The 13,395-nt window shown below is 37.5% G+C and overlaps 1 protein-coding gene across 1 annotated transcript; it reads left to right on the top strand.

The window, feature by feature from the left end:
• Nucleotides 1–1,732: 1,732 nt before the first annotated feature.
• On the top strand, nucleotides 1,733–12,186 carry LOC107516316 (N-acetyllactosaminide alpha-1,3-galactosyltransferase-like). Its single transcript, XM_036218331.1, has 5 exons — nucleotides 1,733–3,703; nucleotides 4,829–4,861; nucleotides 7,469–7,522; nucleotides 9,013–9,144; nucleotides 11,419–12,186. Exons 1-5 carry the CDS (start codon nucleotides 3,624–3,626, stop codon nucleotides 12,155–12,157), a joined length of 1,038 nt encoding a protein of 345 aa, XP_036074224.1. The 5' UTR covers nucleotides 1,733–3,623; the 3' UTR covers nucleotides 12,158–12,186.
• The last annotated feature ends 1,209 nt before the right edge of the window (nucleotides 12,187–13,395 follow it).

The raw sequence follows: 13,395 nt of genomic DNA on the forward strand, positions 1-13,395 counted from the left end.
AGAGGCTAATGCATTTAAAAGAATTATTAGTTTATGTTTTGGGGCACACGATGTATAAAGATGTAATTTCATGACATCAATAACCATAAAATGTAGGGGACAGAGCTGTAAAGGAACAAAGTTTTGGTTTGTTATTGAAGTTAAGCTGATACAAATTCTAATTTGAGTGTTACAGTTCGGGATGTTAGATACGATCCTCTTGATTACCACTAAGAAAATAGCTATAGAATATATACAAAAGGAAATGAAAGATTTTAAAATATTTCACTACATACGAAAAGTCAAAAGATAGTAATGCAGGAAATAATGGGCAAAGGAAGCTAAAAAGCGTATCAAAAACAAATAACACAATGGGAGAAATAAGTTCCTCCTTATCAGTCATTGCTTTATATGTAAATGAAAATAAAGGTAAAACTTCTATTCTCACGGAGTGGCCGGAATGACCAAGGTCATGTGAAAATACCTACATGAGTGACTAAATAAATGTTTCTCTTTCTGTTTCCTTTTGTTTGCTTTTTTTCCCCCTACTGATTCCCTGTTTATTGTAACCGTGCCTTTTTAATTGTAAGACATCTCAAACACTTCCTAAAAGTAGTGGGGCTTTAAAACAGGTTTCTTAATATTATTATGTCTGTTCATGCCTCACAACCTTATTTGTTCAACCAAAGGACGTTGCATTCCCCTATTCTTCCTCTTTTCCCCACTCCAAAAGTTCCCTCACGTAGAGAGACTCTTATAGCAACAGAGTGTACAAACTTCTGCATGTGGGTAGCTAAGGTGGCTTCTGATTAGTTGAAATGTAAATGGACTTTCATTTCCTCTCGTTTTCACACAGAATGATTTGTCTTTTATTTCATCAAACTCTTCTTCTATAGTATTCAATCAGTTTGTAAGCTCATCCACTAACATTTTCATTTCAAATATAGTACTTTTAGAGTTGTAGAATGTCCATTTCTTCATAGCTTCCATTTCTTTGCTGAGAGTTCCTATCTTGTTAATTCATTTTGACCAAGTTTTCCATTATATTGTCAAACATTTTTATACTGGCTGCTTTGAAGGACTTGTTTACCACTTAGGACATCTGAGTTACATCGAGGTCCATTTCTTTTCATTGTGGGTCCCATGTTCCTGTTCCTTTGCATGTCGAGTAACTCTACAAATGTATACATGACATTATGGATGACATGTTGTAGAAACGGATTCTGTTATTTTCCTCTGAAGAGTGCTGACTTTAGTTTGAACAGATAGTTAACCAGGCTGGACTCAAATTCCAAACCTCATATCTTCTACATGGGGCATTAGCTGAAATTTCTCATTTTATAAATAGCCTTTCAGATGTTTCTCTTTTCTGGGGAAACTGCAGTCTTTCCTAATGCACAGACAGGTCAGTTGTCATCCAGCGTTTTGGTCAGAATTTCTATGCAGGTTTTGGAGAACCTCATTCTGTGCCTCCTTCTTTCTGAGATTTTCCCTATTACTTTCAGCCTCCTCTGCCTCTACTATCTCCCTCTTCTGATTCCTCAGGTGCTTTCAATGCGAGTTCTTGCCACCAAGATTTGTGTGAATTAGGTAATAACCTCAAATGAAAAGCTGTATAAATGTGAATTTTACCCAATACACTCTCCTCATTTCAAGAATCAGCCTGTTTTTAGCCCACTCCTTTGCCTTCAAATATTTTTAACGTTTTTTTCTTTTAACTTCATCCAGAGCTTATGACTGTCATCCATGGGAACATAAGTCTAGTATAACCTGCTCTGCTGTGACCCAAAAGAGATTCTAGCTCTGTATTAATTTAATTTAATTATTCTTTACTAACCTTTTTCTTCTAGAAAGAATGGAAATCAATAGAAAAATGTCTAATGTTGATATGGATTTTATTTCCTATAGGCGTCATGTATGGTGCAGGTTATTTCAGGTATATATGTGAATTTGACCCAATACACTCTCCTCATTGGCGAATAGCAATGACTTACTCAATTCACTTTCTTCATGGTGCATTTTGAATATGAGTTTTCTTATTTTGATGAAGTTTAATTTGTCACTTTTGTTGTAGAGGTTTCCTCTCACCCGTGTCAGACTTTTGCCTGCAAGTTACAAAGTTATTCTCCCATGTTTTTCTCTTAGAGCTTGTGGATTTTGCTTTTATACATAGATCTAGCATTTATTTTGAATTAACTTTTTGTATGGCATGAGATACCAACAAAAACATAGGTGAGTTGTAAAAGCCTGGAGTGAAAAAAGTCAAATGTAAGGAGTGCATGCCATACTGCTCTATTTACATGAAGTTTTACAGCAAGAATAACTCAGCCGTGGTAATAGAAATCAGGACACTGATTTCCTAGGTGGGTGAGGGTAGCGACTCAGAGGGGCACAAGAAAAGTTCCGGGGTTGTGACTATGTTCTATATCTTAAAGTGACTTTTACATGTGCACATGCATGTGCGACACACTCAATAAAGTGTACAAATAAACTGCATTTACTTTATGTAAATTATACTTTAATTAAAAATGTATTATAAAGCTTTAAAACATCCACAAAAAAAAGGAAGAAACTTAATGATACTCTTTTTTAAAACAGTAAGACAAAATCGAGTCCCTAGGTAATGATGAAGAGAAGTTACAGGCATGTTAGTTCTGTCATCATCAAAAAAGAATCTGATGACATCGTCACTCACAGAAGACTGAAATAATAAACACAAAAAATGGAGAATGCCACAGAACCAATAGTGGGTTACCTGATTTATGATCTTTCAAAGGTCTCAAAACTTCCTGTTTGAAAACTCTGCCCTCTTAAGATTCTCCACATCTTCCCAAACCACTGTACCAAAAATGTTAAGTCTTTAAGGAAGAAACTGTATAAAATTCCTCTGTGGCCCTGGGAAAACAAAAGGTAAGAGTTTGTCCTTAATTTCAACCAAATTAAGCCACATCCAACTTCTTTTCTGCACACATATTCATATCACATAGATTAAAAATGACAAAGCAGTTTTGTAAACTTGATGGCTATAATTTTAAGGTCAATGCACAAGTAATCTATAAAGTATAGTTTAGTGCTCTGAATCAATTTTACATTCAAATACTTTTGAGAAGGGGCATATATTTTAAACTGCTCACCTTTCTATCACGTATCTTGGAATGATCAACTTCATAATATTCTTTAATTACAAATAATACATTCCTTTATAATTATACCACTCTTCAGAGTTTAAGTAAGTATTTTCATAATTACCTATTTTCTCTGCACTCCACACCGAAAAACTTAGGAGGGGAAGTGACATAACTTTCCTGTAGGAAAAAGCCCTTTGTACTTTATTTTTATTTTTTAGTTTTATTTTTTGTACTTTAGAAAAGATAATATCTCTTGTATCAAGGCCAGCTTAGACCAGCTAATGTCCTAAGACTTTGGGCAGTTAGTTCAAATAAACAGTGTCTCCACTGACTCAACTCCATTTTCATGTAAACCAATATCCGAAGACCAGAGGTGCCTTAAATCCTAGCTAAAATCCATTAAATCATCTAGTGTAAGTCACGGAGAGACAGGATTCGACACAGCTCACTCTGTATACATTGCACTTTATTTAATCTACTTTTGTCTCTTTTTTTCCCCCCTCCTCCCAGTAAAGGATGAGATATAAAAGAAAAACAATTCTATTATTATTGCTCTTATTGTGTCTATGGGCCTTGCAAAGCGAGTATCGATTCAGGTAAATTAAAAAAATTTAATGAATATTTTATTCTGGTGTTTTAAGGATATGGTTATGCCAGAAAGTCTCACCCCCTGAATAAATCAGCATCCAACTGTATCAATCCAAATACACCCAAACATATCCAAATGATAGCCAAATATATGAGCATAAATATAGCCTTTGGCTTAAAAACTCTTTGTTTTCAATGGGATCAAAGCTAAAGGTAATTTTTGTAGGCCCATATGTGTGAGAAGCAGCAAAGTTAAGCTGCCACAACAGTTACAATGCAATGGGAGCAATGTATTGTTAGTAAATATTATAGAGAAACTACCATATTTAAATAGGTGTCATCTTAAGAAACATCACTAATATTGGTGACTTCGAGCACTATGTACGGCATTTCCCCTCCACATATTTGAGACAAGCAGAAAGACTTCATTGGTAATTAGCAAATTCCATTATTTTAATGATATTAAGTAAACCTCTCTTCTTTGTATCTCAAAGAATGTTGAGATGTAGCATATGAGTAATTTTCATCAATTGTTTGATATGATATAGCATATGAGTGATATTTATCAATCAAATCACCTCAGTAATTGTTATCATGTTCATTATTGTATCTCTACAACCAATAATGTATGTGTATTGGTCTGTTTGGGCTGCTATAATGAAATATCGTGATGGGATATGTTATGAACAACAGATTTATTTCTCACAGTTCTGGAGGCTGGGGAGTCCAAGGTCAAGGTGCTGCAGATGTGGTGTCTGGTGAAGGCCTCTTCCTGTTCATAGACAGCCATCCTCTGTGTCCTCACATGGTGGAAGGGATAAGGGAGCCTTCTGGGATCTCTTTTATAGGGGCACTAATTTTATTCATCAGGGCTCCATTCTTATGACCTAATCACCTCCCAAAGTTCCCACCTCCTAATACCATCACATAGAGGGTTAGGATTTCAACATATGAATTTGAGGGGGACACAATCTATCCATAAAATTATGTGTTCATTAAGCATTTGGTAATATTAGGTAATAAAATTAGGTAATAAAGTTAATGGATTCATGGAGTATAACTCTAGTCAGCTTAAATGTGGAAGCCCCTCATATAAGTTTAAAAGTAACATAATGCTTTTCATTTTTCTTAAGCACAAAGAAACTACAGAGGGTATATCAGTGCTGGTAAGTCTTTATTTACAAATATGCTATGACCTCTTCTTTGAGGACAAAACCAGTTGGAGGGCAATGGAGTATCTGCAAGTCCTTGGTCCCTACAGGCAGGGTAAACCAAAGCAAACTTGCAAACGTGTCAAAGAAGAGCAGAGTGGCAAAGCGGAAGGAGTAGGAACTGGTTAGAGAAACATGTGACAGGAGCCAGAACTCAGCCTTCAGGAACTATGGGTCTTTTCAAGCTCTGGGCAAACACACAGAAGGAAAGTCTTGGCTAAAAGACTCTCAGGAGATTGTATTAGCTACAGGCCATCAGAATGTGTGCTGAGAGGAAAGCTTCCCCAAAGGCTGTGCAAGATTCGATATCATAATATGTTCTTCAATTTTTCCTATAGTTATGGGAACCCACATAGTGAAGTGAAAGCAATTTTACTTTCTGATGCTTTTTGTGTCCAGGGGCCTTGTCCATCTGATGGTTCTATGATTGACAACATCCGCACTAAGACCATCACTCCATACTTGGGTGAGCTGTGCTATGCATGGAAATAATAATAATAATGGCTAACAGGAGGCAGGAAGTTTGAACCATCTGAAGATAACAGGGAAATCCCTAAGCAAAGGCGGAACATTCAAGAAAGTCTGCTGAAGTAGAGGCTGGGGGAGAGAACAGATTAAAATATTTTCTGGCAAAATGTATTCAATGCAATGCAATCTAACAAGCCTTCTCTTATTAATGTTATATTCTTAGCATCAGAGGTCTAAAGGCCTTATCATACTAATACTACTCATCATTCAATGGCATCGCTATCAATGGAAGTGGCTGCTGGCTAGAATGCCCCATCTGAGTCACACCTCTGATGTTGCATCTACTCTTATCTGCGGACATAGGCACAAAGACAGTCTTATGATACATGCTCAGCCCCATAGCTGCCTGGTCCCCTTGCTACCTCAGCCCAGGGTGGGCTCTCCAAAGGTGTCCCAGCCATGGTGCCATCAGAGTGTATAGTAAGGAGGAAAAGTAAGTCCTCGGACACAACTGCTTGTCTTTCCACCTATTCTGTGATTATGGATAAGATAATCAAAACTCTCTGTGCCTCAGTTTCCTTACCTAGTAAAATGGGGATGATAGTCATAATACCTATCTCATAGGGGCAGATTAAAGTACTTAATACATACAGAAGTATTCAATATGTGTTAGCTTCTTTTATTATTTTTATTTTTTGGTTGGGTAGTTTCTTTCCAAAACATTTTTTTTTTTTTTTTTTTTTACATTACAGTGGCATATTAGCTACTAACAAAAGGCATGGAACCTCATTTAGCAGATTAGGAAATACTTCCCCTAGGAAGGAATATTTAAACTGAGACCTGAAGGCTGTGTGGCAATTAGCAGGTTGAAGTTGTGGCATGTTTAAGGAAATAAAAAAAGGTCAGTGAGCCTGGAAAAAATTACAAGTGAGGGGCTAGGTAGGAGATGTGGCTGGAACAAAGTGAAAGGTCAGATCACGCAGAGTATTACGGCCATATAAGGAATATGGATATGATTCTAAGACAGTGAGAAGTCACTGAACATTACTGAACAGAATAGTGATGTGGAAACACTGGAGCTTCAGAAACGTGATACCGGAAGCACAATGGAAATACGGAAAACAGGCCGGAAAGGGGCGATGCGAGGACAGGGGGGTGGGAACATGGAGGTTCGTTGTATTAGTCTCTTTACATTTGCAGAGTTTGGGAATTTTTCATACTAAAAATTCTTTGTAAAAAGTGTACAGTGAGACCAATGAGGAGGCTCTTGCAGTAGCCTAGACAAGGGACGATGGTGACTTAAAGTCACGTGGTGGCAGGAAATGGAGACAGGGGATGGGTTTGAGAGATGTTTTGAGCCCAAACCAGCAGGGTTTAATGATGGACTTGATGTCGGGATTTAGGGAGTGCTCTGAGTGTAGAGTGACTTTCATTTTTCTGCCAATCCAAGTGGATCCAGGCACATAAGGCGACAGATGAAGAGGAGGAGATGATAACTTTAACATTAAACATCATTTTCTGGTGTCTGTGCAAACTTCAGGTAGAAGACTTCGGAATACAGATATATGAGTTTTACATCCCTGGGAGAAGTCTAGTTGTACATAAAAATCTGAAGCCCCAGGAAAATGTTCAGAAGTGTCAATCGATCAAATAGAGGATCTAGGAGAAACTCTTCTGAGAATAATCATCAAATCAAGGCTCCTGAGCAGATAGGATATTTAAGGCTAATACTAGACAGAAAGTAGAGCTATATTTCCATTGTAATAGAAGGGAAAGATATTCGGTACTATAGGTACATTTAGAGGGGAGATGGCAGAAAGCTAAGGGAGAGTTCATCTGATGGCTATAAATTAGAGAAATGAGAATGAGAATTATGCAAAGGAAGATTTCTGGGCAGCACACAGAGTTAAAATGAGGTTGAAAATCATGATTTTTCAATGCCACTACTGCTAAAATTTGTCGTTTTTCTTACTGCTTCATGCTCATTTGGCATTCTATATCTCATTATCATACAGCCTATGATTTTATAGACACTCAGTTATCTCAGACTCTAATAAGATATAGTGTGACTCTTTGCATGATTTTTCTTGACAGGTCTATGAACAGTCAACCAGAAGAATTAAAGCTAGCAGATTGGTTTTTCCCTGAGTAAGAATTCCAAATCTAACATGCGAGACTAATCCACAGATTGCTCAGCAGAAATGACCAGATGGCAGCAATACCACGAATGGCCTTCCAAATGTTGGAGAGCAGATGGATCTTTGATTCTGTTTTAAGAAATAAGCAGTGGCTGAGACCTACTGGGAATGAACATTAGGACTCACATAACCTCCATGAATGAGTGTGTAGATAACAGAAACGCAAAGGTCCTAGAATGACGGCAGGTGTAAGTGTAAGGGTGTATTTGAGACCATTTGATCCTCATTTCACCAACGAGAAGAACCAAAGCCCAAATCAGATATAGATGGACTATGTGGGCAATTCATGTTTTAATACAATGGCTTTCCTCTGGCCTCTCTGCCTCCATCTTCTTATTCTGCCCATCTATCATTCACCCTGATGCTATAGAATTTAAGGACTTCTCCTTAGTAATATTTGAAAGGAGACAGGCATTTAAGATCATTATTGAATAATGGCCCATGACATCCTCCCATAATACCATAACATTTATCAGATCTAATCAGCACACAGAAAGCACACCAATCATTTAAATAGAGAATTTAATATAAAGAATTGTTACCTAATATAAAGTTGTTAACTAGGTAACTTAAAAGATTGAAAAGGGAACTCTAGGTGTTATGGAGGGAACAACTAAAAGAAGTAACAATTTCTCCTAGGGCTGAAGAAACAAAAGGAAGAGGCTGAAATTACTAAACCTTAGAAACTTAAAGCAGCCCTGGGAGCTTAAGATCTTAAGACACCCGCCTGGCGCTGGTGTCTCTGAGGTCTAGGGAGGCCTCTTGGGGTGGGGAACCAGAGCTCTAAGGAGCACAGAGACTGGTTTTGCAAGTGTTGGAAAAACTAAAAGCTGGATTCAATGGCTGCTCTGGAAAGGAATTGCTATTGCTGTGGTGAAGACGTGTTGCTGGAAAGGGACACGCGGGAACAGCATGCAGACGCAGACCAGAAGCCCACAGGAAACAGGAGAGAGCGAGTTCCTTCCTCCTCCGGCCTTGCCATTGTCCTCCAGTGCCCTCTATTAGCAGAGCCTAACAGGGTGCCTGCTGACAAAGGAGGAATGTGGTTCGCTCGTGCATAATAAAGCAGAGTATGGTGTGGTGGGTTTAGTTATGAAAGATAATAGCTTAATAACTTAACACAGAGTCCCACTAAGACAAGTAAGGCATATCTTTGCAATTCAAGGAGAATTTGTTACCTTAGGTTTTGGACACCATTTCTCAACTATGTGTCCTTAAAGATCTTGGAATCACAGTATAACTAATTGTTAGTGTACTCGTAATGATTTGACCACTTCTGATAAACTGTTTTCTCCAGTTTATCATAACCGTCAAAGTTTAGAGTTAGGAGTAAGCAAATGCAGAAATTGCTACAATCGGATAGTTTCTTTTACATAAGTAGTATCTATAGCAGACGTATTAAAAGGTGTTTTGTTCATAAATTTTCTGTCTTTCTTACAGAGCATTGATGAATGCGACTACCAACTGGTCAGCTCCAATTGTGTGGCTCGGCACTTACAAAGAAGAAGTATTGGAAAATTATTACGCAAATCATAAAATTACCGTGGGGTTGACTGTGTTTGCTGTGGGAAAGTAGGCAATATCAAACGTCCTTTCCATTCAGGTTCTTATTGGTGAAAATGACAGGTTATCTATAATCCCACCATGAGAATATAGAAAAAGTAGAGCAAAATAAAGCCAAAACAATAGTAGTAAGGAAATAATAAAGATGAGAACAGAATTCCATGAAATTGAAAACGGAAAAGGAATAGAAAAAAATCAATGAAACAAAAAGCTCGTTCTTTGAAAAAAATAAAATAAAATTCACAATCAACCAGGAAATCTGGCAAAGAAAAAAAACATAAATTACAAACATCAGGAAAGAAACAGAGTATCTTACCTCAGATCTTTGTATATTAAAAGGATAATCAGGGAGAGAATTCTACAAAACACTCTATACACATACATTTGACAAATTCGATGAAAAGCACAAACTACCATAACTCACCCAACACGAAACAGGTCATTTGAACAGCCCCTATAGATATTGAGGAAATAGAATTCATAATTTTTAAAACTTCCAAGGTCTCAGGCCCAGACGATTTCATTGGAGAATTCGCATATTTTTTAAAAACATTAATATCAATTCTAAACAATCTCTTACAAAAACAGAAGAGAAGGAAATACATCCCAATTTATTTTATGAAGCAAGTGCTCCCCTCATAGCAAAATCACACCCAAAAGTACAAGAAAGTATTAAGCAAAGTTGAACAATGTAATAGTATTCACTAAAATTATAAAGTTTATCAACTTCGTAGTAACTTGTTATTAAATATAGATAGTAATTTATTCTTTAAAAAGAAAAAAAACAGAAATAAAGAGGGAAGAGGGAAGGAAGGAAGGAAGGGAGGGAGGAAGGAAGGAAAAAATATTTACTGGCAATGACACTGTAGATCTATAGGGAAAGACTTCCATAAACGATGTTGCAGAAAGTCGATGTCAACATGGGAAAATTAAAATTGTACCTCTGTAGCACACCATATACAAACATCAAGTCTCAGGTAGTTGTTTAAAGACCAAAAGTTAAAGGCAATACTACAGTTTATAAACTCAGGAAAGAAAATAATTTCTTAATTAAGACACAGAAAATACTAATCATAAAGGAGAAGGCTAATAAATGTGACTATTTAAATTAACTTTACCTAAGAAATCATCAGAAAAACCCAAATTGAGGACCATTCTACAAAATACCTGATCAGGACTCTTCAAAATGGTCAGGATCATGAACAATAAGGTGAGAAACCGACCCAGATTAGAGGAGACTCAATGCCACGTGTGTCCTGGAGTGGATCCCGGAAGGACTCCAAGGCTATTAGAGGAAAAACTGGTGAAATCCAACTAAATCTGTGGTTTAGTTAATAGTATTTTGCCACTGATAATTTCTAGATTGGACAAATGTACCATTGTTATATAAAATCTTAACATGAGGGGGAAGTGGGTAAAGTGTATATGAGAACTCTCTCTAAAGATGTGGAGCTTTTCTGTAACTCTAATATTCCAAAATAGAGGGGGGTTTTTAAGTTGAAAAATTTAAAGTTTTCCATTGTGGTGTAAGTCCCTGACCATAAGCTCTTTTGATCGATTGTATATGCCAGACGTTAAGTTTTTGATTACCAAGGCATCTGTTTCAGACATCCATCTCAAATAAACACATTGCCAGCTGTGTGATTACTAGCTAACCAACAAGATAAAGAGTCAGCTGCCCTACCATGAAATTCCCCTTTTAGAAAGCCCTGGCCAACCTAGATAATTGACTGTTTGAGTGATCCTGCTTTTTCTTTCTTACACTTTAATTCCCACTCTTATATTTTAAATTTACCAATAAAGAGTAAATTTGCGAAACCCTGAGCACCCCACTCATGACCCCAACAAAGGCAGAAGGCCAGGTACGAGCTCACACGCACGCGCACTCAGTCCCTCTGTCCTTCCTTCCCTCCCTCCTTCCCTCTCTCCCTGACTCTCTCTGTCTCTGTCTCTGTCTCTGTCTCTGTCTCTCTCCACCTCCTCTCCCCTGCCTCCCGCCTCTCATCCTGGGGATACCATATACCCGCCAGGACTTGTGAGCCTTGATTTTTCAAAGTTCCCTGATGGAACTCCTCTCCTATGATTGATACAACCTCATCGGGGAGAGGAAAGTCAGATAACTTGACGTTCTTTCACACTGCTTAAATACAGCTCTAAAAGCATATCTAATATTTGATTGCTTAGTACTAAGCATTTTTGGGTAAACTACAGTCAGTATAATTTAAATAGTATGTGTTCACTAAAATAGAAAAAAAGTGAACTTATTTCTTTTTTACTTCACAGATATATTGAGTACTACTTGTACAACTTTATAGTATCTGCTAATAGGTATTTTATGGTTGGCCAGAAAGTCATAATTTATGTCCTGATAGATGATTTCTCCAAGATGCCTTGGATAGAGCTGAGTCCCCTCCGTACAATCAAAGTCTTTAAAATTAAGCGAGAGAAGAGATGGCAAGATATTAGTATGATGCGCATGAAGACAATCAGTGAACATGTAGATCACATCCAATATGAAGTTGACTTCCTCTTCTGCATGGACGTGGACCAAGTCTTCTTTCAGAAATATGGATTGGAGACCTTGGAGGAGACAGTAGCTCAGTTACATTCTTATTGGTATAAGGCAAACCCTACAGATGTACCTTATGAGAGAAATCAGTTATCAGAAGCATATATACCTATTGGAAAGGGAGACTTCTATTACCATGCTGCTGTATTTGGTGGCACTCCCATTCAGGTTCTCAACATTGCCGGAGAGTGCTTTAAAGGAATCATGAACGATAAGAAGAATACCATTGAAGCAGTGTGGCATGATGAAAGTCACTTAAACAAGTATTTCTTTCTTCATAAACCTGCTAAACTTTTATCTCCTGAATATTGCTGGGATCGCCATAGAGGATATAATAGTGATATCAAAGCTATCAAACTCTATTGGGCTTTTAAGTTCCATAAAATTCGTAGAACAACAGATAATATTTTAGCCCTTTTCAATAGTTCTGAATTTAAGAGCATCAAATTTTAGCACTAAAAAAGTCACTAACAAAATGACAAGCCCACCATCATGGTATACTCATACTTTTCCTCACATTCATTTGGAATCAGTGGAAGAATGGATATATTAACAACATAATGCTGCAGTGATTTCATATCCTCTGTGAATGTTGAAGATATATTATTTGTTGGATCGCACTGAACAAAATAGGATCTGTCACAAGAAAATGAAACCTGAAATATGTTCATGGATCTGAGTAGATTTACATTTCTCATATTGCTTAAGGAAAGCGATTGTCTAGGGTACGGATAAGGAACAGTCACTACAACTATACTAATATACTCTCTATGTAAAACTTTGAGAACATTAACGCTGCCACCAGATTGGCAAATGGTGGCATTGAAAAAGCACTATGTTTTAAAACTGCAAAGTTGTTTGTTGTAAAAACTAATAAAAAAAATAAAATAATATATAGAGAAAATCGAAAGCCTTCTTTTATTCCCCCTGTGAAAACCTTTCCCTCAATATTCCTTTTAGATGCATTTATATACCCACCACATGACTACACATATGTGTACTTATATAATATTTTATACAAACTGACTTATCGCACACATGCACACATACATGCATGCACACACATTTATCGGTAGTCAGTGTCCAGTTAGGAAAACAGAAACTACTATTCTATGTACATCAAACAGTGGAAATTTAACACAGGGAATAGGACATACAGGTGGTAAAAGAGCCGAGGGACACACAGGGGAGAGTGAAGCAACGCAGAATTTTGTACAACTTTATATTACATGCTTTTTTTTTTTTTTAAGTGAAGGCAACAGCACTCCTGAAGGATAAACCGTAAGGTGTCCATAAAGAGCTGCACCCTGGAGTGAGTTGCCTGACGTGAGCTGGGACAACAGAAGGGAGTTCCAGTCACTGCTAGAGATGCCGCTCGGGAGTGGTGGGAGAAGAGGGAAGGTGCTTTTCTTCCCCTGTCCGCTCTTCTGCGGTGCTTTTCCTTGTCTGGTGCTATACAATAGTCAGATGCGAGGGAGTCTGGGAAATGTGAGTCTCTGCCACACTAAGCAGAGTGTGGGAAAAATGAGAGAGAATCGAGAGTCAACAAATGGCTGCCGCAGTCCACCCTTTTTGTCACGAAGCTCCCATTCTCACATTTCTACCCATACCGAACTCATAAAATGACTTCATGTGTCCACCTTGCAGAATTCAACTAACTTTTGTACAAATAATCACTTTATTCGAAAAAG

This window comes from Rousettus aegyptiacus, unplaced genomic scaffold, assembly GCF_014176215.1.
Source record: "Rousettus aegyptiacus isolate mRouAeg1 unplaced genomic scaffold, mRouAeg1.p scaffold_m13_p_3, whole genome shotgun sequence".
In the NCBI taxonomy this organism is placed as follows: Eukaryota; Metazoa; Chordata; class Mammalia; order Chiroptera; family Pteropodidae; genus Rousettus; species Rousettus aegyptiacus.